The sequence below is a fragment of the Thunnus maccoyii genome, chromosome 7 (genome assembly GCF_910596095.1).
Source record: "Thunnus maccoyii chromosome 7, fThuMac1.1, whole genome shotgun sequence".
NCBI lineage: Eukaryota > Metazoa > Chordata > Actinopteri > Scombriformes > Scombridae > Thunnus > Thunnus maccoyii.
The window spans coordinates 20,894,166-20,921,711 of NC_056539.1; the positions used below are offsets into that span (position 1 = coordinate 20,894,166).

Here is a 27,546-nt window from a genome sequence, read left to right on the forward strand (position 1 = left end):
AGCTGCACACACTACTTTATCAAGATCATTAATGTAGCGAGCGTATAATGACAAATAACAATATTGATGAAGGTGGCTGCTGCCCCCCTTGAGGGGTGGGTGTGGAACAAGGCCCGACACTCAGGTGGAAGAAAAAATTAGCTGTCTCTTTACAATTAAGAATTCTGGATAAATATTCTGTTTACTTGTCAGGATCATTTAGTTTTCCATTAAGATCTGTGGTTTTCTCATAGGTGTCTAGTGCTCTGTTGACGAGCTGTTGGTGGCTGGAGAGAGACTTACATTAAAATAAGGTCCAACTGGAAATATGATCTAACAATTTGTATTCAATCATAACAGCAATAGGGTCTTCTTTAAATAGAGCTTCCCTTTGTGTCAAGCTCTTTTCATATTTTTTTTCTTGTTCTCTCTCTTTCTTTCTGCCCTTTCTTTTCTCTAGCCCTCTTTCTTTGTCCTGTTTTTCTTATCTGTATCTCCTCATCTCCCTTTCAAAGTCTTCCAGTCTTTGTGCATGTTTCTTTATCTCTTTATCTCCTTCTCCATCTCCCGACTCCTCTCTGATGTTTATACTCCATCTCTATACAGCAGTCACCCACCTGTTCTCCTGCTATTTTCCCTTTTCCTCTAGTGTACCTTGAGGCAGCACACGTGTGTGTATTTGTGTGTGCGCAAGTATAAAGATTGGGGTCACTTCCCTGAAACATTGCTCAATTCAAAAATTGAAAAACACATCTGTGCACTCGAAGCATCAATAATATTTTACATAAATTACATTTAGGGAACATTTGCGGGAAAAAGTCCACTCCTCAATTTCAGGAGTAACTAATTCCAGAAATGATTTAAAAATTGATTAAGCAATAATTACTCAAGTGCTATCTGTAACAGTTCCAATTCCTCCCTCTTACTCCTCCTTATGAGCCATGATGACAAGTTTGCTGTTGAATCATAGCTCCTACAAAGAAGTCAAGGTTTGCAGGACATGGCTTCAAACTACCCGACAGCATAACCGACTCTATGGTTTCAGTATCATCAGGTAAAACTGTGGCTGCATTTTCATTGCTATTTGTATGTCAGATTATCTCCTCTTCATCTCCGCTTTCCAGCTGTGATACCCTGCTCTCTCTCTACCCTCACTGAATCCTCATCATTAACCAAGCTTCCCCACCTCATCTCTCTGCTTTCTCCCCTCTTCCCTCCATTTTTTTCCTCCTCCCTCACATCCCGCCTGGCTAAAAACCAATCAGTCAAAGCCCTGCAGAGCTGCGCTTGGCAAGCCGGGGCGCCCGGACGAGCAGCCATTCATCAAGAAAATAACAAAATTAAAATTACACTTCTCTATTTAATTTGGTCATTTATTTTTCCTGGGGGGTGGCTGTGTGAAGGGGCAGGAGAGGGAGTGAAAAAGACTGAGTGGGAGAGGAGATGAGCGGGCGGTTTCATCCTCTCTTAAAGCCAAGTAATTAGAAGTTGTAGTCGTAGCAAACCGTCAACTTTAGTATCGCGTCTCTCGTCTCTCTTCCTCCCTGAATGGAACAAGCTTGTCCCTTTGGTACACAGCCCGGATGTGGATTTATGAATAATAGATACCAAAGAAATACTGGATCGCTATGAGAAGTCATTATCCACCAACATCCACCGGCAGGCATGATGACGGCAATCTATGCTGGTATACCCGCTTCCTACCTTAGCCTGGCATGCAGCAAGGCGACAGGCACAGTGATTTAGGGATGGCGAGGAGGGGATATTGCTTGTATGCAAACGAGAGCTGATTCAGCGCTCCTGATTTCTAATCAACTCTGGTGTCATTTATAACCGCCGCGGTCTCAGAGCTCAGACAGCTCAGTTACCCCCTCCACACACAAACACACACACACACACACACACACACAGTGCGAGTTCTGCGCAACAGACAAGACCATATCTCCATTTAGGAAGAAAGAAAATCTTTACTCTTCTGTAAGTTTACTGCTGTGTGTTTAAAAAATTCAAAACACATTTATTAATCAATATTAAGGGAAAAAAATGACAATTAATTAAATTTCCTAAAAATAAAAGACAGCCATAACCTTTAATCTGTAATTGCTGGTCTTTAATGAAGGTAAAGGAAGTGTTTAAAAAAAGTGTTTCTGTTTTCTCAGCTTAACACAGTTCAATGTACTGCCATCTTCTAAGAAAGTAGAGGCATTTTGAATGCAAAAAAACAAACATATATTTTATTTTGGGGCATAAATATTAAAACACTTTTTCTTGCCCATAGTTCCTGTGGTAGGACTGGATACGTTACATTATGATTTTGAATAAATCGCATTTGGGGATTTAGGAGTTACCACAACTGAAGGGAATTTCACAATTGAAAATGACAATGGTCTTGCTCATCTGATATATCTGAGAGGATATTCATCTGGGTATTTCACAATTGTACCATCAGCTACAGCACTGTCAACGAAAAAAAAGACTTAAAAGAAAACAAACAGCCATTTCCTTTGGGGAAAGAAGGGACTTTTATGTTTCTTTCTGATGAGACCACGATCAGACAGATATTAATACTCTGCTGGAACTATGACCCTTTAACTTTTGGCCCACTCACCTCATATTCCTGGGAGAGCTTGAGATTGTCGTTGGCCTTGAGGAGCTCTGTGTGTTCAGCCAGCTCTGAGATAGGGATGGGAGGGTGATTCATCATACCTGCTTGCCAAAAAATGGAGAGAAAAATTCCAGAAGATAGGAAATAAAGTTTATTAGTATAGCAATCAGAACACCAGTTCAAAACTCACAAATCACACAACACACCATTTATGGGTGAGAAGTTCTTGCTTACATAACAATGGACGCTGGGTTTTAGTGGTGAGGAAGCTTGTGCAGAATGTGGTGAATGTGACACACAGCAAAAATGTATTGATTGTAGTGATGTTACAGGAATATGATTGGACCAGGCCAGAGCTCAAAAATAGCTAAGTTTGTTCGAGCAGGGCTGATTGATTATTTGCCAAAATGGCTGGTAGACAATGGTCATGATGCAGACAAAGAGACGACCTATTAAAGTTGCTGAGTGTTGCCAGAGGAAAACCCAGACCAACTATGTCTCAAACATTCAGAGGCATCAATAATTTTTAATAGCTTGGGAAATGAGTTACAAATCACACAAGATGAAAAAGGTTTCGACAGCGAAATCACGGACAAGAAACACTACAGTCCTTTTCACTCCTTAAATCAGTGAAATGCTTATGTTGACAAAAATACCATGCACTCCTCATTGAAGTTTATCAAAAGTAACATTTCAATCCTGGATTACTAGTTGGTGATCAAACAACTCTGCAATGGAAATAAGGATGGTTTTACTTCAAGTAGATCTTACAAATTCAAACAGACTGCATTATTTCTCATTACCTATACATGAATACTATGTATCATTATTTTCAACATTTATACTTCATTGCTTTCAGCACCATCCTCATTAAAAAAGAAACATGAGAGAGAAGCTAAGACACATTCTTCTGGATCAGACCTAACATATCTTTCTAATCTGTAATGCTCTTGTTGTGCTGTGTTGTTAGCACGGTGACCAATTTTGACTGTCGCCTTTATAAAAAAGGAGCTTGTTCTAGAGGGGAGCACTGACCTGGGGGCTCATGGGAGGGGAAGTGGGAGGGGGATACGGAGGTTTAGGAGTTGACAAGTGTGAGTGATGCTGAGTGACACAGTGAGCTGCTCCATTCCAGTCAGCCAATGCAAAGCAAGCAAGCTGCTGTTCCTACCCTTTCCTCCATCTGCTTGTTCCCTCAAACAAAGGAACATTGGCTCTAAGATGAACACCCCTTATCTTCCAAAATCACAAAAAAACATGCTACTCAGTTGCATATCTGATGCACATTTCTCCCAAATCCTTCTGCCATTTATCCAAAGGAATTCCCAGAAAGAACTAGCTTTTCAGTTGGGTGGGAAAATTCTAAGATTTTTTTTTTTTGTTTGCTCCAATATCCACTGAATATTGTGTTGCTGCTGCAACAATATTATCAGCACTGCTGTGCACTCCAGTCACTAATCCATTTAGGAGCATAAAGCTGAGGCCATGTAATGGAATATGGAGCAGCCATAGATTGTGGCTCTGTCCCTGCATGAGGCCTGGCAGTACTTAACGCTTTCATATTTTTAGTAAGGGACCTTTTTTTCTGTCGAGTGTCGAGGTCAAAAGTCGAAAAAATGTTGACATCTCTTCAAAAAAAAGTTTTCCAGGCTTAATTGAGCATGCGAATCGACATAATCACATTAACCATCCTTAATTTTCTCTCTCTGACAATGCTTAATATCCCTCCAATGTCAAGGGGGGTCACCAATGTTTTGGCTGCTTTTGTTGCACTTAAAAGGGGGGGGGAGGGGCCCAACTCTCTGTACTGACAGTCTTCATTAGTAATGGCAATTTATTTTACACTGAGAGAACAATGCAGCAGCGTCAATTACATGAAGATTAACAAAGATTACAATACATATATGAGACAAATGGAGATGACACTGGATGCCGTGACATCCTCCGGAAAATGAATGGACACACTGCATTAACAGACTAGTTGACGAGAGTTGTCCAACAAACACCCATGCCCTTCTTAATGGATCATTTAAATGCTGTTTACTGAATTAATAGTGCTCCTCTAAATTTTAAAGCCTATCGTTACTCCATTCAATGTCTTAATGTGATCTCAAATAGAACCTTGCAAGGTAAGGGGAGACCTCAAATAATATTAAGATATTTGGTGTGTTTATTTATACATACTTGAATGAGACAGTTATTAATCACTTGTGGGAATTCATTGAGATGAACATCAAGAAAGAGAGCAAAATTTCAAATTAAATTTAGTTGTCAGTCTACTTGTTTCAAATTCAAAGGGAAAAGGTATCAGAAGCTATGAGGGAAATAAGTAAATGTGTATGCAAATGAGGGGCTCACACTTCTCCTTGAGAGAACAAGAGCGGGTTGTTTGAGGCGAGATCAAAGAATGTTTGTATGTGTATGTGTGTGTGTGTGTGTGCATGGTTGTATCCGTGTATGTGTATTTGTGAGTGTGCATGAGTTACAGATGTACTCAAACTCCATCAATTCCTTTCAGTTTTTGTTTACTGCCCACATTACTGTCTGCATGTGTAAGTGCCTGCTATGGTTAGATAGATATATCAAGCCACAGTGTTTACATATACATCCAAATGAACCATGATGCACTGCCAGTTAAATAGGCTGAAGGTTATACATTCTAGTTTTTGTTCATTACTTCAAACTTCGGTGGAATGTTCTGTGAAAGTTTTGTGAGAGCAATTTGAATACTCACGACTGTAAGAGGCTTAAATCCATTATTTCATCTTCATCCATCTTTGCCTTTTGTCAACATAACCGATTGCTATAAGTTGTCATATTTACTCTGATGAACCTCACAGCTAAACACATCTGTTTGTGTATCTTCTCTCTCTCTCAGTGTAGTTTTCCTTTCTAAGCCATTTGTTTTGTTCTAAAGACAAATGAGTCAATCGCAGCCGATTTGTTTTCTTTTTCATATTGTCATTTATACACTGCACGGCGCAGTGCAATGTTTACCCAAGAAAAGATTTACTTTCTAAACTAAGCTTTGCTATGACCCGGACTTGAGCAAAGTCACTCAAGGACAAATAGCTGTTATTCTCTACCCCCACTCCCATGCTCTCGTCCTTCTGTTCAACAAAACCCCCTCGCCAACAGCTTTTTTCTATTCACGTGCAGACTCTTCCGTTTTTTTCCGTCGCAATCAACTGCGTGATCAATGAACACAGAAAAACAAACTACCGTCTAATTACACATTTCCAATCTCTCGATCTGCAGTCGATGCGCCTGAGAAGTATAATGATTTTTTTTTGATAAGCCAAACCAATCTCTCTCCAAAAGCCTATTTATGATATTGCGTATTTCTAGATAAAAGGGAAGAAGTCTGTCTGTGGGTAAGCAAAGAAAATAAAGGGGGGAAAAAGGGGGGTTAGAGGAAACCCAGAAACTCTGCTTTTTCTCTCAGATGATCCTTCAGTGAGCAGGGAGAGAGGGTGATCAAATGTCGAGCCATTGTTTGCCACCGCTTTAATTAATTCTGCTCGTTATCTCCGAGCACAGAAAAGACCCCGTTAGTTCAGAATGGAAATGGAGCAGTGGTGGTGAAGGAGGAGGAGGAAGAAGAAGGGAGAACAACAACAAGGAGGTGAGGAAGGGGAGGAAGAGAAAGAGGGATAACAGAGATTGTACCCCTGTAAAAAAAAAACTAAAAAGAAAAAAAAAAAAAACGCTCAACCATCTCTGCATCTGCAGAAGTGATCGCACAGGTTATTTATGCATGGTGGATTAATGCACAGCCAACAGCCCAAGTGAATATTGTGACTGACATCCAATTAAAGTAAAAAAAAAAAACAAAACAAAACAAAGAAACAGCCCAGTATGCCAATAGAAACCAACATAAAATTAATTAGTGCTTAAATTTTGCTGCATCATGTGAAAAAACAAACAAATGCAAATTATGTATTTGTAAATGGAGGCAAGCGGTGCTTGAAAAAAAACAAAACAAAAAGAAAGCTGGTACGCAAATGCTAAAAGCATAGAGACTAACTTTCATAGTCAAAATCTGCTTCACTCTGAGGACTGCTTAGACCAGAATCTGAAAGAACAGCAAACATAAGGAAAATGGTTTCAAAAAAGCTGTAATGCAACAGAAAAGGCTTTTAAAAAAGAAAACATAAAAATGAGCAAAATGATAAAAGGCCAAGAAATAAAACACAAAGGAAATAGTACATTCTTTTTACCAACAGTTTACCGTCAGTAAACTCAACTCAAACCTTCTCAGGGTGGCCTGAATGACAGATTTGAGGCCAGACTGCAACACAGACATGAAAAAGTAGGGCAAACATTTTCAGATCAGACCTTCCGCTACCAAATCCCAATCAGTGCCACAGTCCTCCTCAGGAGCAGTCTGGTTAGCCATGGGTGTCAGCCCCTGCTTCCCCTGCTGAGAAACCCTACTGCAAAGCCCCATATCAACAGTCATAGAGATCAGGGATAAAAAAAAAATTGATTCGCTATCTCTGAGCTTTCATAAATGCCAGTTGGAAGGGCCTATTGAGAGGAATAAGAAAGAGACAGAGACGGGAAAAACCAGCTTATGTTTCCTGGTGAAAACTAATTCTGAAAGGTTCCTTTGTCCGTGGCTTGGTGCTGAGACATTGGGAGTGAAAGGTGTGGAAAAGTATCCGCATTTTTGGCTGACAGCTGTGGAGCTAGAGCTGATGGGAGTCAGAGCTCAGAGGAGTGTGGTGATGGTTCAACATCTTATCTGCTCCAGAGGAGAAGTCCTCTGAGGCTGTAACCAGCAATACTATGTCTAGGTAGACTCAAGTCTCCTTAACTGTTCAAGCAGAAAGGAGCCATCTTTAACAACGCACAGCAAAATTGGACATGTGGCTAAGAGATGCAGTTTGATGGGATGGCTGCTAACCTACCCATCAAGGGAAAGGAAATTAATTTTCGCCAGGGCTGAAACTAAATTAGAGAAACAGGGTGACGAAGATAGAAAGGATCACCCAATGATGGGAACATGGATCCAACAGACAGTTGTTCCAGAGAAAGTATGAGAAGTGAGAAATGGAAGGAAAGGAAATATGATTTGAGGACAAAATTAAATTTCTATGAAAAATTTTCTGTTCTCTTCCCAGAAAGCCTGGGGCCCAAAAACAAAAAAAAAAACATGCTGTGAGATAGAAAAAATTGAGGTAGGTCATCATTCCCAGTTGGAAGCCAAAATATGTTATATATTTATTTTTTTTTCCAGATGGAAAAAAGGATGTACAGTGTGCTCGCCTAAAACAGTGCTAAAATCAAATCCTGCAATTTGAAAAAAATGGCTTAACTGAGTTATGGTGGGTTTACCTTTCAATGACATCTTGATGAGAGGATGCGTGGCCAAAGGCGCCAAATAAGTGCAGACAGATGAAGACATCAAACATCCCCCTCTCCCTAATTGATTTGTGACAATGACTAATTAAACCAAGCAGGGGGCACTCTGATCCACTGTCTCCAAATGTCATTCATCACAGCAGGAGGGAGGTACAGGCACGTCTGATTATGTTTATGTGCGAGTGCGCGCTGTGTGTGTGTGTGTGTGTGTTTTCGATAGAACTGTTTGTGAGGAGGAGGGCACGGTTGTTGAAGTCGTTGCTGTAATCTGGAGAAACAAGTAGGTTGCTGATGCATGCGAGCGATTGGCTGATGTTCGTGGATTTGCAAGAATGTGATGCTGTCTACAAGCTTAAATGTATAAGTCACTTTTCTGACAGAGTTATGGGGGCGTGATATAATATGCCATGCTGTATTGAAGGGAGGAGATAAAGAGAAACAGAGATGAAGACGGCTGAAATATAAAATATATCAGAGATAGGTTACAGAGTAAACCCAGTGAAACTCTGTTCACCTGCCCTTTTATTTCTAGGAGGGGAGTTTTTTTTTTCTATTTTTGGCTGAACAGTAACAACATGATTTCATATTACATAGCACAGAAGGGAATGTTGAACTGATGAAGTGAAGATACAGTTTTAAGGTAAAAAAAATGGAAAAAAAAAAAAAAAAAAAAAAATATTGCAGGCTGTAATTCTTGATGATCACCAGCTGTTTACTATAGTTTAGCAGCGTTTTAACTGCAAGGCTGGGAAGAGTAAAAAACAACGAGAGAGAGAGAGAGAGAGAGAGAGAGAGAGAGAGAGAGAGAGAGAGAGAGAGAGAGAGAGAGAGAAAAGGGAAGAGATCTTGTGAAAAAAATGACAGAGAAAAGAGTGAGTACTCATAGATAAGGGGGGGGCTTGATTGGAGACAGACAGTAGATACCCACTGAGTCGTGCTGCTTCATTACTTTGGCCCCATTTGCCAATTAAACCCCAGGCACATATGAAGATAATGACAAAATGAGCCACTCTGCACCCCAAGGACTTATGAGATGTCACTGTGAGGCTGTCACATGACCTAAAGGCTTTAAAGCACAAATGCACGCACACGCAATGTACGCACACTCTCTCTCAAATGCATTAACCAAACTTAGCTTATAGGAGGGCTAATCAAAAACATATTTTTTTGCTCTCTAGCACTAGGGGTCCCTGAGCACACATTGCCGATGTGGCATATGCTCTGTTGGATTGAAGAGGCCTTGGATAAGTGCACTGGGACTATGCTCATTTGAACAATGGTCGCTATTAGCTGATGGGGATGTTCACAAATGCTCACCGGTCCACTTAATTGGGCTAAAATGTCCATTCAAATTAAATTCCCTGGGTACGGAGATAACGACATTGCCCAATTCCGTGGAACAACGGCAGGGCTGTCGAATGAGAATGCTTGTCATATATAAAGAGGAGTCTCCGCATGTGTTGGTGAATGTTATGTTAAAGGGAGCAAGAGATTGTAACAAGAGCTTCTATTATTTAAGGAAGTGAGGAGGACAGTTGAGGGCACGGTGGAAAACGCTGGAAGTCAGAGAGACAAATAAAGAGAACTGCCATTATAACCTTGTCATTACAGAACCACTGATAGGGGCTTTGAATACCAAGCAAGATAAAGATGAGGACAGTGAATTGAACTTCCCCATTTCTGTGGAATTATGTGGGTTAGTGCATTTTCCTTTAATTTATGTATCTCTCTTCTCTGATGTAAAGAAGTCTTTTTTTTCCCCCAAGATACAAACTCAAAGCAGCATGCCTGGGCTTCCAAGGAAGCTGAAGAGAAACGCTCCATTTTGAAATCCAAGCCTTTTGATGGAGCACAGACTGGCCATGGATGACAGATGGATGGCTGACAGACAACTGGGCTAGGAGACAGAAAGGCAGGAGGCAAAAGAAAAAGAAACAAGGGAACACTAGGAGAATTTACTTATTTTCTGCCTTTTGTTTGGGCAAGTGAGAACAATGCCATTAGAACTAGATTGCAAGTTTCTCAAAATGAAGCTCTTTGTCTTCTGTCAATTAAGCAGCTGGAAGAAATAATGGAATCTTAACCATTTACAGGAAAACTCTAAACACAATTCCACTTGTACAAGGTATAAGGAGGAAAATGCTGTAATTCAACTATACACCAGACAGTGTAAAACATATTCCATGAGGTTTTTTTTTCCAGATTTCAAAAACTGGCCAACAGACATGCTATTTGCAGATCCATGTGACTTATGTTTACAAATGGTGGTTGTAATTGGGCGGTGGAAACTGAACTGTACCGAATACAAAAAAACACAAAAAAGTCAAACTTGGTTCCGATATAGTTTAGACCAAACATAACAAACTGTAGATGCAATTGTAGCCTAAATCTCAGGAAGCTGAATAAACAAAAGACAGACCGATAGATAATGGGTCTGAAAAGGCGTCAAGAGGAAGATGTCAGACAAGCTTTAGGGGGAGAAGCCTTCGAGAATGAGTGTAGTATCGAATGTGCTCTGTTGTTAACACCAGGCTTTAGCTCGGATGAACACCAGAAAGAAAGTGAGACGAAAGAGAGAGCAGGTAAAAAACCTCAGAGAACACAACAGGATTTGTTTCCAACATGAAAAGTCAAGCCAAACAATAAACATAATTTTCAAATGTCTCATGTAACTAAAGTATTTGTTATGATTAAATGGTGAATTGTTACATGAGGACATGGTAAACACATAAGTATGGCTGGCAGGTAGTAATGAAGGTACACAGTGACATACATGTAGAGAATGATATGGAAGCACTTAATGGACATCATGTATACTGAAGCATAGATTTAGCTTTGAACTGCATAATTTGTGAAGATTAATTTGTAATCTCTTGCTTGTGCTGATATTACAATCTGTAAATTCCTAAAACAAGTAACTAACTACATATTTATCTTTTGTTATGCATGAATGACATATTTTCAGAGTAAATTAATAATTTGGTGTCAAGAAGAAAGGTTTAACTTTATTTACCCGCAGACATATAATATAGGGACTTTCCAGTATGAGCTTTTGACAGCAAATACCGATATTGGCTCTTTTCAAAATTCCAGCAAAACTTTGTTTTTTGCAAGATGAAAAGCTTTTAAAATAGTATTAGGTCTGTTAAAGCTTGACACAGTGGTCACCCTTACAGCCATGTTAATGAATGTCTTATGTACTGTAGATAAGCAGTTTCTTAATTTTTTTTTCTCTACAACTCTACAACCAACAGAGATACTGTAGGCATGAACTAGACACCACAAACAGTTTTAGAAGGTAAAAAAATTCAAGGCAAGAAAACTGGTGAGCCAAACTGAATCAGAAGTCACATGCTTGCCCCATGTGAAACACAAATACGTTTTTTTTTTGTTGTTGAAGCCGAATACATCTAAAGCTTGTACTTAAACACTGGTGTGAAACAGTGTGCACTGTCTTCATAATCTACAATAATAGTGGTGAGCACACGGTCAAATTAACCTATATTTATATTTGCAAAAACTACAACAATAAGCTAAAATGCCAGAATTTTCCTTTAAGGCACATTGAGGCAGTATTTCTTTTTTCATTTTACCTAAAGCTAGAAGAGTAAACTTCCTTCTTCACAATTATCTTATATTTGATGACAATGGAAATCTTTTTTTTTCCTGTAAGGCCAATATTAACCTCATATATTCACATGCGCTGTTAAAACTATACTATATATGTTGTTCAGCTTCACATGAGTTTGTTCCTCAGTGTACATGTTGTGTTTTGTTGGTGTACCTGGAGTTTGGAAGTTGATGCGTCTCATCTCCACCGGGTCTGTAGGGTGGTGAGGTGTAATGTCTGCATTGTTCAGCAGACACTTTGTGCGTGGCTCTGACTCTTTTCTTTTGCGGCTGGAGAGTAAGACAAACAAAGAGTAGAAAGAAGGGGGAGACATACAACAAAAACAATAGAATAACTTTTAGTCAGCACTGGAACCAGAAAATAGTCCCCACTCTCACTAATGACGTTTCCTAAACAACTTCACAGCTCCAGCTGACTGGTAGCTCGGTGGGTCAGAGTGAAACCACATCAAGAACTGGGAAGCTAAGAATGCGTATCAAGCACGCAAAATTCTCCTTCACTCTCACTAATTAAAGGCATCTTTTTTGCTGAGGCAGGCTATTTTGTCTTCCCCTGTCAAATGCAATAGAGTACGGCCAAGCCTTACCTGTCAGGTTTGCTGTTTCCAGAGAAAGCAATAGGAGTCAAATAAATATATAAAGATGGTGAAAACACAACACACAAGGAGAAAGGGAGAAGGGGAGGCAAGAAGAGAGATAAATCAATAGAGAGCAGTTTAAAATTCACAGGGGTCGCTGCTGGGCTCGCAAAACACGAGATAAAGCTCATCAGCATTTGCAGGAGATGTGTGAATGTGTGTGTATGTGCACAAGTAACTGTGTGTGTCTATGAGTGAGTATTCAATGAAATGTGTAAGTAAGCGCATACATTCGTGAGATTGAGTCTGTGTGTCTATGTATGTGTGTGTGCTTATGTGTGTACACGAGGGTGCAGATACAGATGGGGAAGGGTAATGTCAGGGCCAAGGGCAGACCCGGGAAACACTATTCACCAGGGAGAGATGGAGGGGGAGATGGGAGAGTGAGGTGGACAGAAAGAGAAGAGAGAAAAAAAGAGAGAGATCCAAGGAGAGATGTTACTCTCCCTAACCACCAAGACGGAGGTAAGGCAAGGTCAGACAGTCAGAGATCATCTGACAGAAGCAAGCTGTACTTGTGTTGCTCACACCCGCCCTGGCCCCCTTAAGATAATTCAGGGATCTGCCCTGGTATGTAGGGCGACCTCTTACACCACAGTTCAGTAGGGACTAGCAGTCATTGAAGTGAAACAAGGGGGGATATTGACTGTATAGATTCTGAAGCCCCAAGATGCTGAGTAATAGTAAATTCATTAGACTTGTAACACAAAGAGGGCTACTTTCTGTAAGGTTCATTAAGTATAAAGCAGACTTTGATTACTGCTAGAAAACTGCATAAATTTTAAACAAATATTTAACAACTAGAAGTAACTTGGTTAACCTTAGAATAATAACTTGATGGAGTGTTTAAAAGGTATTTGGGATATAACTATTTAAAAACATATCTGTGACATATCTCGATTGGCAGATATACCATTCTTAGTTCAATTATTGAGCACCATCTCAAAGAATCTCCTCTTCTCTCCTTTCTCCAACTCCCTCACTTCCCACAACCATCTTTTTTTAGATAAGAAATGCTCTTTCATATTTACATGCAACAACGTTGTTGGGTTTTTGAATATCATGCTGCTATGAATATAAAATAAGCACCTCTTTCACACATGCTCCCTAACATGCAATTATTTCCCAGTAGCCCAATTCCCCAGTAACACTGCAAATAACCGGTTCAACATCAAATGACAAGAAAGTCTTTGTTGTGTCTTGCTGGATAAGAAAGAAAACCCCCTGAAATTTCAGGCACATTTACCCTAATTCACTAAAAACATGGATCACCAGTTGTATTGCTTGTGTAGACTACTGAGTAGAGTAAAGGGCTAACAATGTAAAGTGTAAGGATTCAATTCCCTGTATATCATAATGATAAGATGATGGTAATAAGTATGAAAAGATTGGATTTAGATTATTTAGCATTTTTGGCCCCTCATACAAAATATCATTTCTTGTATACTAACCTTAACCCAAAGTGTTACTTTCTATCATTTGAGGTTGAACAATGTTATTTTTATAATGTAAAGTTACAATTAGATCCAACAGCATTCACCACAAAAACTACAATTTCCAAGCCAACTCACTTTTTGTACAGAAGTATGGCTATGACGATGCAGATGATGAAGACCACAGCCAGGACTGGGCCCACCACCCATATGAGTCCATCGCCACCAGTCTCTACTGGCAAGGGGTCCACCACCAGCTCTGGAGTCATCACTGTGTCAGTATAAGGGCTGGTTGCAAACATTTTCTGAACAGAAAAATCAGTCACAAGTTAACACAGCATATGAAACACAATCCAGGTTACAGCATGGCTTTTAAGTAAAGCATACGTTCTACTTAAGTTTTATGTGTAGCTAACTGGGTCTATGTGTAGAGCAGTGTGTCAGTTCTTCTGTGTGTGCTGCATTCATATTCATCATGAAAACTGTCTGCAAGACATGAATGAAGTTCAGCAAATTGAAGGGAACTGAAAGTACCTATACTAAACTAAACCAGACCAATGTAAAAAATGAATTATACAGAGTGAAATTGGTTGAACAGAACCATGTTGAACAGAATTGAAATGTGTTCGATTCAGATGAACACAAGTGACGTGAACCATGATTAAATGTACAACACTGAATTATTAAATCCACTGCAATTAAAGGAAATTAAGTGAAAGGAAATCAACTGACGTGAACCATGATTAAATGTATAAAACTGAATTATTAAATCCACTGCAATTAAAAGAAATTAACTGAAAAGAAATCAACTGACGTGAACCATGATTAAATGTACAAAATTGAATGATTAAATCCACTCAAAAGAAATTGACTGAAAGGAAATAAACTGAACTGTATTGAATGGGTCTGAACTAGTAACTCACCCCAGTGGTGGCATTGAGTTCAGCCAGCAGGAAGAAGACATACTCCTGGCCAGGTTCAAGAACCTTGTTCTCACAGCTACTGTGGCGGTGGTCAGAGCCCACTGTGAAGCTGGAGGGAAGCTGTCTGAAACAGGCTGTGATGTAGGGCTTCCTCTGGTCCAGCTGAGCCAGCTGACGGCGTGAGCGTCGCTTTAGGGTCACCTCCCGCAACAGCTGATTGATGTAAAAGGTATTACTTTTTGTATCCCAAATTCATTGACAGAGCTAATGTTTTCTGCTGTAAAAGCTTTGTTTATACTTTGCACGTGTTATGAAACACTAGATTAAAAGAGGCCAAAAGATGCAGATACTTTCAGAGATGATGAGAGAGATCGAATGAGATACAGACAGAAACCATGAGAAACATCCCCACTGATAAAAAAAAATGTAACTTGGATTATGTCAAATTTTTCCAACACACAGCTTATTTGTGGGTCTAAATGACTGTTCTGTACAAGGACTAGACTCCTTTCACTGAACTGACTGACATCAAATAAAATGAACTGTAGGTGTAACTGCACCCTTAGATTAAAAAAGCTGCTAATTATCTGGCAATGTTCCATGTCACCAGGCCCCCCCCCCCTCCAAAAAAAAAATACAACCCTTCTCATTCACTTCAAACTGAGGCAGGCACTAAGCAGACGGAATGTGTGTAATCCCAAATCCAATAGGGATGGTTGCTGTTGATCTGGTGCTCAAGGTGACCCCGAGCTATGGGAAAAGTGGGAGAAGACTGTGTAATTCTCTCTTCTGCATGCCTGGGGGGGGGGGGGGGGGGGGAATTAGCATAGCTGAGATGTACTTATGTCTGTGTGTTGTCTGTGTCCATGTCTGGTAGATGGTGTGTACAATACAATTGCCTAGCAGATGCAACCATTAGTAAACCAAACATGAGTGGCTAGAATCCCTCCCTAAAAACAGTTTGTCTGTAGGAAAAAAAAAGTCTCTTCAAAACAGAATGTGTTACTGAAGTTTTGAAGTTGCCTCTACACCCAGTCATCCCAATCATTTTTGGTGGGTTTGTATTTACTTTTAAACTATCCTACCTCTTCCATGTCCATCTCATCTGGGTTTTTCAGGTTTTTGACAGTTCCTGCGGTCCTCTTAAGTGGCACCACAACCACATAGAAGTTCCTGGAAACACAGCACCAAAGGAAATTACACAAAAATAATAGCGACTCTTTGTTGATACCTGTATGGCTGTTTAGATGAAAACATTCACAGGAAATTGAGGTGATAAATCAATACTTGCAAGTGGTCTAGCAATGATAAGTATGTCTCAGAAATCCTAAGACCTATACTCCCCTTTCAACACATTTCATACATCTTGAGATCTCAATCCATATTGCAGCAGATCTCAAGCATCTTGAGACTTAAACCTAAATACCCCAACCCTCAAAAATAATTTAGACAGAGCTTTCAGAACCAATCTTTCAACATGCTATGCTCACTTGACATCTTTGCCATCGACTGGTGGGAAGGACATGGTGAGCATGTTGTCAGGCTCAGCGTAGATGTCCAGCTTAGGTTTCTTGACCATCATGAGTGGCGCTGTCCTGGCCACCACACGGTGTCTCGGCCCACCGTCCATGCTTTCTTGGCAGGTCACCCTGAACTCGTAGGTGGTGTTGGACCTTAGCCCAGTAACGAGCACCCTCATCTGCCTGGCATCCACGTCCATCTTCTGACGGTTGTACTCAATCTAATAGAGTTCAATAGATGGTTCAGTTGAGTTCAGTTGAGTTCAAGTTGACTTGATAATTGGACATATAAAAATTTTGGCAGGTCAATAGATTGGTGGTTGAATAGACATGGATAGATATGTGAGTAGTTAGATGTAGGTTGGAATTTGGATATTCATTTTAATGGTATTCATGGGAGAATAGGTACGTTAGAATGATCAGGAGTTGAATCAATGCACTGAAATATGCAAATTACAAATGCAGTAAAAAATGCACTGGTGTAAAATCTATTTTATCAAAACAGATGAAAATGAGTTTTAAATATTGAAGTGGGATTGTCTGAATGGTATAAAATTACAATCTACAGTGAAACAAAAGTTAAAATGTAACTCAGATGAAATGACAGCTGAAATTAATTAACCCTAACTTAAACCCACCGTGCATTTGTATGGGGATCTGCTTTCAGAAAACTTCCATGCAAGGACCACTGTGGTCTTGGTGGCCCATTTGACAGTGAAATTCTTTGGAACATCTGTTGAGTGGACAGATGCAAGAAAAAAAAAAGGAAAAAAAAAAAGCAAGAGAGTATATCTTTAGTGAACATGTACAGATACCAAGGAAAGAGAGACAGAACCTTTGGTTTAAAAAAAAAAAAAAAGGCTGTTGTTCCCCTGCAACGTTCCTCTGGGTTGGAGAGTGAGTGTAACGGTGAGCTGTGATTGGCTGTGAGAAGGGCAACTCCATTGGTTAAGACACACAGCACGAAAGACTCATGGACGACAAACCCATGGAGCACAAGGGTGCGCCCACCGGCTAGCCATTGTTGGTAGTGCCAACCCATCTCACCACTATCTTTGAACCCATGACCACTTGAGGATTAACAACTGACCCACAATGCTACCTGCTCCTACACTTCTACTGAGTTTGGGTTGGCACTGCCAACATGCTGCCAGGCGGGCATAGAGACAGACCCAAAACACAGCATGCCAACAGTCCTCAGCAGTGCATCTGGGGGATGCCATGCCACAAGCTGTCCCATTAAGGGACAGGGGAAGGGGGAATTAGGAGAGGAAAGGGGTTAGGAAGGGAGGAATATCTCAAAACAAACCCAAAAACAAAAAAAATTTAAAGAACCAAAATTCGCTTTCTGTCAACTTAGAATAGTCCATACATACTCTTGGAGTGACTGGGTTTGACTGAAGTCCTACCTTGTTTGAAAACTGGGGAGGTGAGAAGGCATTAGCTGCGTGAGTGTGCAAAGGGCTGCAAGGATGACTGACTGGATGAGTGTCTGACCAAACAGCACTTACCTTGAAATTCTAGGCTGCTCTCCTCTTTCTCAAAATGACTGACTATAACTTACTGACTTTTACCTCGTTTTACCTTGTTTGGGTTAGTGAAGTGAGTATCCCACGGCAAACATTTTTAATATCAATCTTTTCTCTTTCTTGAGGAGAAGTGGAGGTGGTAGTAGGAGGGGTGGGGCATTTTTGTGATGTTGCAGATTGTTTTTAGCCAATTTCCAACCCCCTGCCAACTGGGTTGGGAGAGAAACAGGCAAGCCCTACCTGTTGGATCAAAGGCCACCGTCCGATACTGGATAGGCGGGCTGTAGGGCCCTGGACCTACACTGGTGTGTGCACGTATTTTCACATCGTATGCGGAGTTCGGTTTGAGGCTGTTGAGCACATAGCTGGAAAGGCTGGGGGGCAAACGGAGCTCCCGTGGTGCTCCTCCGGTACCAGCTTCTTTATAGGCCAAAGTGTACTCTGTGATTACCCCGTTCCTCTCCGCCAGCACCGGTGGAGACCATGACAGCTGCACTGAGCAGCATGTCACGTTGGAGCCCTCGTTAATTTGAGGATATCCCCCTGGCGTATTTTCGGGCACATTGAGTTCCACACCAGCCTCATCCCCAAAGCCCCCCCTGCTCTTGGCTGAGATTTTAAAGAGGTAGGTGGCACCCCGGTGAATGTTGCCCACAGAGTACTGTCGTTCTTGGGGAGCAAATTCCAGTGTGGCCAAAGGAGAGACATCTTTTCGACCAAACTGGAGCCTGTAACCTTGCAGGTCCATGCCATTGATCAGGTCTGGTGGGTCCCAGCGAACCACAGCAGATGTCTCTGAGTCCTGGGCCACTGACAAATAGGGCGGACCAGGCACTGTAGACAGAGACAGAAAAAATAAATAGTAAATAAAATAATAAAAAATACATAAAACAAACCTTCATTAATTTCTATGTTTTATATATATGTAGGATGCATAATTTTAAAGTGATATTCACTGAGATGTAAATCACAAATTAAACAGACACAAGGAATACTACACCAGTGTTGTTATCCCAATCATATCATGGTCACTGTCTTGAAAATAAGAGTCATTAACAGTAACACATTTTTGATCTCATTTGTTTGCTTTAAAAACTATGAAATATGGTCCCTATTCCTCCTGACATTACTACACAAAATGTAAAACTGATGAAGAAAACACATTTTAACTATGCAGACTTAAAAATTAACATACCATTCTCTGATATATCCTGCTAATACTGATCAATTGTCTTCCCAGTGTTTATTAAGTTCGTCTGGCAACTCCCTCCTACCACTCCTATGATTCATCATTCCTTGACTCCATCATTCCCTTTGTCATCAAAAATGCAAAACTTCTCATCCATTGGCTGCAACTGTATTAGCATACTGTTTGATCAATGCCTCTTGTCCCACTGTATGAATGTGCTACCCTGCCATTGTTCTTGGTTGGCTTACTGTCTCAGACTCACTCAGTCTCTGTAAACTCACGGTATACCAGCATACACAATAAAACCACCCCACTACTGCACACCTCTGAATAGGACTTTGGATGATTTATTCAACAAAAAACAGCTACGAGCAGAAATTCACGAATGAAAGAATGCAAAAGTGTATTGAGTTAGTGTAATTACTTTAATTTAAGCCATCCATCAGTTAACATCCTCACAATCTGAGTCAGGTTGTGTTGCATAGTGATGTGGAGGATCCTCAGAGCCTCTAAATTCTTGAGTGATACATGTAAGCTCAAGCCCAAATCATTTCTGTAATGCAAAGCATCACTAAAACTTTAAGCACAGAACAGTGCCTCTTTCAGCTGTAAGAGTCATCTCTTGTTGTAAAATAGATGATCTACACTTGGGGTCTAGACACCATTCTTCAGAATGGCCCAGTTTTGCTGCTCTTATGGATGACACGTCTTGTCTTAAACCTCCTTTTAAGGCCCATCAGTGTGATACAGGCAGCAGCAGTTATGGGAAGCCTTCAGTTCTCAAGTTACCGTCAAAGCTTTGTGAGAGATGAGTGTGGCTGATTCTCACTTGAGCCCCATTTCTCTGTAAATAGATTCTATCTTGACTCACTCATCTACGTCCCTCCATTCTCAGAAATACAAGGCAGTGGCAGGACAGATAACTGGCAAATATGAGTGAGGTTACAATCACACACACACACACACACACAACACACACACACACACACACACACACACACACACACACACACACACACACACACACACGCACACACACACACACACACACACACAAAAATGAATTGTGAAATCATTGGTGAGGAGATTGGCTATCTCTGTATATTTCTGATTCAAAAGTCTTGCCAACTGGGTCGGCAGTAAATTGGTTGGTCCTGGCACTGAGAGCTTTTTCAGCATAAATTAAAATAGCTGAATAAGCTACATGCAAATTAGTAACTCTTCACAAGTACAGACCATGCCACAACAATATGTGATTAAAGGCTTAATGGGAACGAGGAAGTATTGGATGTTGAGGATGGATGAATGGATGTGGGGAGGGGGCTGAAGGTGGAAGGAGAACATCATAGGATTGGATGGTCTGGGATGGATGTAATGAAGGCTGGGCAGAGGGATTCGTCTGAGGCATAGTTTCATCTGAGCTGATTACAGACAGGCCCCAGACAGCACCTAGAATAAGACATGGGAGCGGTATGCACAGGATTGAATCAGAGGGGATGAGAGGAGGGAGGAGAGGAGGAGGGAAGAGAGCTTGAAGGGATGTGGGTAGGGATGGGCAGAGGGAGGGATGGAGTACGGATCAGGTAGGAAGGTAAATGGATGATGGGAATGTAAATGGATGAGGGGAAAGGAAAGGGAGGATGGATCGAGAAATCTGAGACAAACAGGACAGGATGGGTTAACCAGGTATACGTCAAGTGGCAACTACCACAGCTTAAGACTGAAACCAATGTGGGGGTACCTTAAAGTGCAATGCCATCGACGGCCACTAGATGCTGGCTCCAAAATATCCCAAGCCTCAAATGACGCCATTCAAAAAGCATCAAGCATCTCTCTAGAAATACTAAGTCAATAATTTTTTTCAACAAGTCATGCTCTCAATCACTAAATTTGAACCCTCTAATAAGTGTGCTGGTGGTCGTTTTGGAAATTATTACTCCATCAGTAAAATTTCAAGACTTACAGTAGGCCATGTGGGACATCAAAGCTGCTGATTGACAGCTGCGATTGATTTGGCTCTGGGATTCGGACTATTGTCACAACATTTGGTAAGTTTAATGTTACCCGATTATTATACCTGCTGTGTTAGTACAATTTAGCTTAAGTAGCTAACGTTAGCCCAGATGTGCACCGATTGGTGTTCCCAGTAAGCTTGCGTTGACTTTGGTCCGAGATAGCTGGGCATGTTTCTATTAGAGCCTTTTTTCTTATATGTTTTATGTACATCTGCTTGTGTGTGTCTTTGTGCATAATGGACAATGTGTACGCACATCTGTATGTGTTTATGTGTGTGATAGTATAGGCCCTGGTTTGCAGCCAGATTCAGCTCCTATATCATCATTCCAGCTGCACACAGAGCACTTTTGGCTTCCTGCCCAGTATGGACTTAAAGTAATTTGGAGAAGCTAACATTAGTCTGAGGCAACAGTCCTCCCTCTCAGTGGAATAGTATCATTTTGTGTGTGTGTGTCTGTGTACATGTGCATACATAAAGTCTAAATTAATTCGCCAAAAAGATTCTTATGTGCCAAAGTAAAAATACACACACAAAGCAATCCACCCTGCACAGTCCCTGCTCATATTATTCATTTTCATTCGCTAATGGTCTTCTCTCTGAAGACTGTTGCTAGAGGAAGATGAGGGTGGGTAGGATGATGGTGGCTAGTCAGCTGAGTCTAGCGGGGGGCGCCAAGTGTTGGGTGAGATGAATGCTCCTAATACTCCTCGGCTGCATACTATAGATCAGCTTGATGTCATTTAAAAGCCCACTCTACCTTCATGCTCATCGCTAATCAAGGAAATAAAATCTGAGATAATGATGCTGTGATGACTCAGTGCACGCGCGCGTGTGTGTGTGTTTGCTGTTAAAAATGTCTGTGCTTCACTTCTAACCTCAACAGGCTACCAAATGTATCCATTACAACCATAGTAGCCCTGAAACAGTTTTATTATTTGTACATTTAAAACTAAACCTATTGCATACTGGGGAGAAGGGTACTAAGCCAGCAGATTAGTGTTGGGAGGGGAGGGGGCACAGGGGTTGGTCATGGGGTGTAAAGAGAGCGTGTTTAGTTGTGTGTGTGTGTGTGTGTGTGTGTGTGGTGCTACAGGGTGATGAGAGAGAGAACAAGGGCATAGTGAGGGGTGAGAAATGAGTGAATGAGGTATGATGAAGGTGACTGGGGACAAGGAGCAATCTGCTGCAAAGAGAGCCCAACAGGGATATGAGGAGGCAGAAATGTGTGTGTGTGTGTGTGTGTGTGTGTGTGTACATGAGTGATTCTGGGGTTCTTGGACACCTTGATTGTCCCTCTCCTCCTCGCTGTTCATCTCTCTCCCCCTTACACTCTCCCTTATTCCTTCCTCATCTCTCCTTCTCCCCTTGCGCACTGCCCAATTCCCCTTCCTTTCATCTCCCAACCTCCTACCATCCTCCACCCCTCTTCATCCCTCTCTCTGCGTCCATTTCAGGGTCGACCCTGTTTCAATCCCTTATTGTGGGCCTCCCGGCACGTTTCCCATCAGGCCATTGTATTAACAGCCTGCTGTTGACACTCACTCAGCCGGATTGAGAAAGGGGTGATCAGGTTTCCCTCTCATTTCCTCCCTCTCTTGTGCACGCCAGTCATGCGCACTCACATCAACATATACATACATAGAAACATATCACCTCCATGCTTGTCTGCAAAGAAGAAGGTGCACATATGTATATGCACCTCTTAATCATCTGTCAACCCTCTCCCATCTTGATTTCCGTCTACTTTTAATTTAGTCTGCTTGCTGTAGAAGTGTATGTGGTGGAGGTACATGGAAGAGAGTAATTGTAATGTAGGAAATGTCATGGAGTCAAATCTGCTACAAATATCACATGGCCCATTTGGACAGGAAGAGCTTTCACTGATAGAAATCCAACTTCTTTAGATTTCATCCTACTGTAGGGTGGGAGGGTCTTAGGTTAAAGGTGCTTTTCAACAAGCTGTTTCACTGTGTTTTGTGTTTGTTGATTAGTTAGTTCTACTTTGTTTCATAAACTGTTCTTGAAATCAAGATCATTATATATATTTTCCTCTTAAACCTGAAGTAAAGAAGAAAAACAGGATGGTCATTGAATCCTGCTCCTTTCATTCCAGTGAAAACACTCTCTTTGTGCAGGTGGGATGGCAGAATAACAGTTTTCTTTCTCCTCAAAAACTTTGTATCACCTTGGCCATGGTTAAGTTTGTTTCTCAAAGGAAGAGTTTGGAAAGTATGAATCATGAAAAGGCACTTTTCAAACCTGGCTTTCATTCAGCAAACAAAGACAGTTCCAGCCACAGAATGGATGCTGTTTGTCTGTGACTCACAAATAGGTGTGCAGTTCTACTTGTTTGTATATCCTACAAAATCCTGAGATAGATTATTTTGGATACTTTCTGATACACCAAACTGCCGGAGAGGCTTGTTGGAATGTCTGGAAGATGAAAAGACTGGGCTAGTGATGTGAATGGACTTATAAGTGGCCTGAAAACAAACTGTCTTTGTAAGGATGTTGTGTATTGATGAAGCTTTTCAGACCTTTATGCTTCCTACAATGAACAGGCCTATGTCGTAATAGTTTCTAGAGGCAATTGCTCACTTTAAACGCATGCTTGTCTGTAAAAAAAATATTTTAAGAGCTATTGCATATGTGTATTTGTGTGCATGTGTACATGCAAAAGCATTCAAATGCTAGAATATTTTGTTTATGTGCATCACACATCGAAAGTGTGCCACTTTACGATTTTATACAAGACTGAACGATTAAAAACACCACATACTGTTTATCTGGGTTCACAATTTTATATATGTTGAGATCCATTTTTAGAATATATTCCATTACATGTTTTGTCAGAATTCAAATGTTGTTTTTTTTTTAAGTAGTCATATCAAAAGACGGCAGCTTTAGTTATATGGCAGCATAAACAGTATCCCTGTGAAAATGAGCCAAACCATATAAGCAAACAAGGGTAAACCCATCAAACATTACATTTAAGCTGGCAGACTCTAAAAGTAAATTAAAATGAATAAAAGTGGCAGGAAGGGCTTTCAGACTGGAATACTGTCATTTATGAGACTGATCTTTCTAATCATATGGTCTGACTGTAGACCTAATGTAGAATTTGATTTTGTAATTCATTTGGTCCTGTTGTTTGTTCATATTGTTTTTCAGCTGAGAAAGGCTCTAGTTTTATGATTCATCCTTCCACTAAATTAAGGTTGTTCTGAAGAGGAAAAAAAACCCCCCAGAGAAATAATACAAAAGATTTTGGCATCTTTTTGTATGACATTTCATCAAGTCCCCACAGAACATAAAAAGCTACCTTTTGTCCTCTGCCTGACATAGACCTCAGGAAATTCCATGGTATTTCCGAAATCCCATGACCATCTATTCACCAGACTTTCCCAATATTCCTCAGAACAAGGACAACCACTTCACCTCTGAAAAAGGCAGCTGAAGCTTGTCTTCTCCCCACCTCTCACCCCTTCCCGCTTTCTATTTATCTTGGCCCCCTGGCATAAACCATTTCTTTACACTTCAATAATAAAAACGGAGAGGCTTTCCCTCTGAGGGACAGACAGAGTGTGCTAGACTGGCATATCAGTCACCCTGTCCTGACAGGAGGACGGAGAGTGACAGCACTCACTCAAGCCCCTTTGGCAGCATCGCGCTCCCTGACACCTGTAACAGACACACCTGTCAGGATCGGGGAAATTCGCCTGTTTGTGTGAGTGTGTGTTGGGTCATGAGAATGTTTTATGTGTTTGTGTTTGACTGTGTGCATGTGTTGGTGTGTGTTTGTTTTATGAATGTGCATGTACATTGGTGCATGCAATGCCACAGGATGGGTTCTGCATATACTGTGTGTGTGTGTGCTCTGTTGTGGAAACTGCAGGTGCTCATGTGTAAGTGAGTGACTAGGTGTGTATGCAGGCAGGTTATGTATCTACATGTATGTATGCAGTTGTGTATATATTGGCTCTCTGAAGCTTCCCAAAAGTCTCCTGGCACAGATGCTCACACAAAAAGACACTCATATCTTGGCTTGATGCCTTAAATTCTCTCAAAGAAGGCTGCCTGTTAGGCAGACAGCCTAACAGGTTTAGATCATGCTCATGGTAACCAAGCTGATATCTTCCAAAGAGGCTGAGGCAGTCTGGTTAAACTGGTGTGCCCACTGGTGGTAACAAGGGAAAAAAACTGAAGAAGACCAAGCTTTGTAATGTGCAGGCATTAGCCTCCAGTATTTTATCTTTAAAGCTCAAATCAACAATCCAACATTGGTTTTTCAAGCTGTCATAATCTGTCTGAAAAATCTCCAAGTACTTCACACCACCTTCTTGATCTCTAAAATTCTGTGGATAGTCAGAGCAAATATCATCTGTGTGTGACTGAACTGATGTTCCTGAATCCATATATACCTCAGAATAGTTAACCTGGGGAAATATGTCTTACATAAAATTCACTAGCTGAAAATGACTGACTTTACTCAAGAAGAAGTATTATGCAGCAAAAGTCTTAGTTTGAGATGTACATTTAATAAGTATGCTTAATGCACACTACAGATGTCATGAACTCTTGCAAATCTTCTGAATAGGTTTGAATCAGTTAAAAGCACCACATTATGGCTGTAAATGGGGGTTCCTTCCATGTCGTTAATCAAATACTGAAATTGTACTCTAACAATAAGAGCGGGCTGAGAATGATGAGGAGCCCTTTAGAAACGTACCCTTCAGCCACATGCTAAAAATTCTAATTCCATTGCTGCATCAACAAAAGTTCAATAAACAAACCAACAAACAATTGATTTATCCTTTTACTGACCTGCCCCTTTGGTCACCACCAGTTTGGGTTTGCTCCGGGCTCCATCCCCCTTGGTGGTGTACGCTGCCACCGTGATGGAGTAAGTAGTGTCCGGCTTGAGTCCTCCAATGACCATTTCCTACGGGAGACAGGGAAGAGACAGGAGCAGGAAAATGTTAAAATGTGTCTTGAATTTTTGATGATTTGACCCCACTTCATGCAACTCAAACTGCCTTATGCAGAATGTTAATCTGAGTGAAGTGTCTCCTGGTCCTCTTTATTAATTTTCACGAGGCATGCATTAAATGTAACGCTTTCCCCTGGGTAATGGGAAACCATTCCATTAAGTAAATCCTTAAAGTTGCCAAGGTGGAGGAGGGATATTAGATATGTAAATGGAAAATAGCCCCCCTTATTCCTTTAGCAATACTGCAATCAACAACTTAACTTTGTGATAAATGCATGCTGAATACATCCTGGCCATTCACTGGCAGTTTTTACCTCAGCCATTAAGTTTCCTTGAGTCCTCTTCAAAGAGAGGCTTCCGATCAATTCTAATGAATCTTTCAAGGGAGCAGGTTTGAACGAATGCAGAATGAGGTTTTTAACAGGCTGGTTGGCAGAGGGATGGGAGAGGTCAATAAAGGTAAATGAGCTATAAGTACTGTCTTGCACTTGAGATGGTATTCACGTAACGCAGATGAACTGAAGTTTCAAATTTTGGTTCAAAATAAGGGTACAATCACCAGTTGTGAATTGTCATCAGAGATGTGATGAGGATTTTAGGTTTAAAGGTTCACTGTTAAAAAGGTACTGTTTCAATATTTTCTCTATAAAGAGATGAAAAACGGTTTTGTAAACTTAAGGCAACACTGTAATTCTAGGGCACTACACATAAAATAAAATAATTTGTTTCAAAAATCACAACCACAAAAAAGAAAAAAAAAAAACATATACACCACCAAAACACAAGACAAAACATACTGTATCAACACGCAGCATGACAAGTAGCATTAGCATTCCAGGCACAGTGGGCAGTGGATATTGCATCAGCCGTCATTTTGTAGAAGCTAGCTGGAAATAGAAGTGTCCTTTTTTCCTCAGTGGCGCATAGAGATAGTGTGGAGGTTGCTTGACCAGACAGTTGAGGTGAAACCTCTGAGCCACTTTGTTATCCAATCTTACTGAATAAGGATCGGATGGGTTGTGTAAACTGTGAATCCAACCAGGTTGATGCAATACCCGCTGTTTATACCCTTTCAGCTACACAAAGCACTCAGGCGAAACTTCGTACTTACATATTCAGCTGTATCGTCCGTTTCCCACTAACCCCCCCGCCAAAGAGGAGAGTGCAGGAGAGATAGCAATATTTTTTTTAGAGAAAGAGAGAGAAAAGAAAGGGAAGAAATAGGATTGTGAGAGACGGGGGCATTAGAAGTTTGGGAGCAGAGGGTCGGTATCAGAAATAGGTCACTGGTTTTGTGAGGTCAGGAAAGAGAGAAGCCGTTTGAAGCTCATGTTATGAGAAGCAGTTGAGACAAGGCTGAGAGTTGTATAGGTCTGCCTATGGGGACTGGAGATGTTTAATCATGCTACTGTGCAGCTATCGACGAGCTACCTCGGTTAAATCATTGCTAGCTACTGCCAGAAGTGACAATAAGGTGCAGCTTAGGGTTTATTGATGAGGTCATTTCTAAATATACTAACAAAAATATGCAACCAAAAACATATTTTGCCTGGCATAATTTGTTGCCTGCTGGGTGTGTGCATGCATTGCTGTGGATCTTATAATTTAAGTTATTTAAACTCATTCTACTCTTGGATTCGTGGGTCAGCTAAATGCTAAAAATGTAAACGTGATACTGGTGGTATTTGGCCTGATTGGACCCTTCATTCATGAGCAAAATATAGAG

At 40.8% G+C, this 27,546-nt stretch overlaps 1 protein-coding gene across 3 annotated transcripts in view; it reads right to left on the reverse strand.

Annotated features, from left to right (window-relative positions):
• Nucleotides 1-27,546, reverse strand: part of ptprsa (protein tyrosine phosphatase receptor type Sa) — a 250,644-nt gene that overhangs the window by 27,726 nt on the left and 195,372 nt on the right. For 2 of the 3 annotated variants that reach the window (XM_042417834.1, XM_042417833.1), the window contains 10 exons: nucleotides 25,655-25,772; nucleotides 17,865-18,458; nucleotides 16,734-16,828; nucleotides 16,066-16,316; nucleotides 15,661-15,748; nucleotides 14,576-14,788; nucleotides 13,791-13,957; nucleotides 11,736-11,851; nucleotides 6,612-6,659; nucleotides 2,588-2,685 (listed from right to left, as the gene is read on the reverse strand). In XM_042417834.1, coding sequence (XP_042273768.1) covers nucleotides 2,588-2,685; nucleotides 6,612-6,659; nucleotides 11,736-11,851; nucleotides 13,791-13,957; nucleotides 14,576-14,788; nucleotides 15,661-15,748; nucleotides 16,066-16,316; nucleotides 16,734-16,828; nucleotides 17,865-18,458; nucleotides 25,655-25,772 — 1,788 coding nt within the window. The remainder of the gene's footprint in view (nucleotides 1-2,587; nucleotides 2,686-6,611; nucleotides 6,660-11,735; nucleotides 11,852-13,790; nucleotides 13,958-14,575; nucleotides 14,789-15,660; nucleotides 15,749-16,065; nucleotides 16,317-16,733; nucleotides 16,829-17,864; nucleotides 18,459-25,654; nucleotides 25,773-27,546) is intronic. The other variant, XM_042417835.1, reaches the window with a different exon arrangement.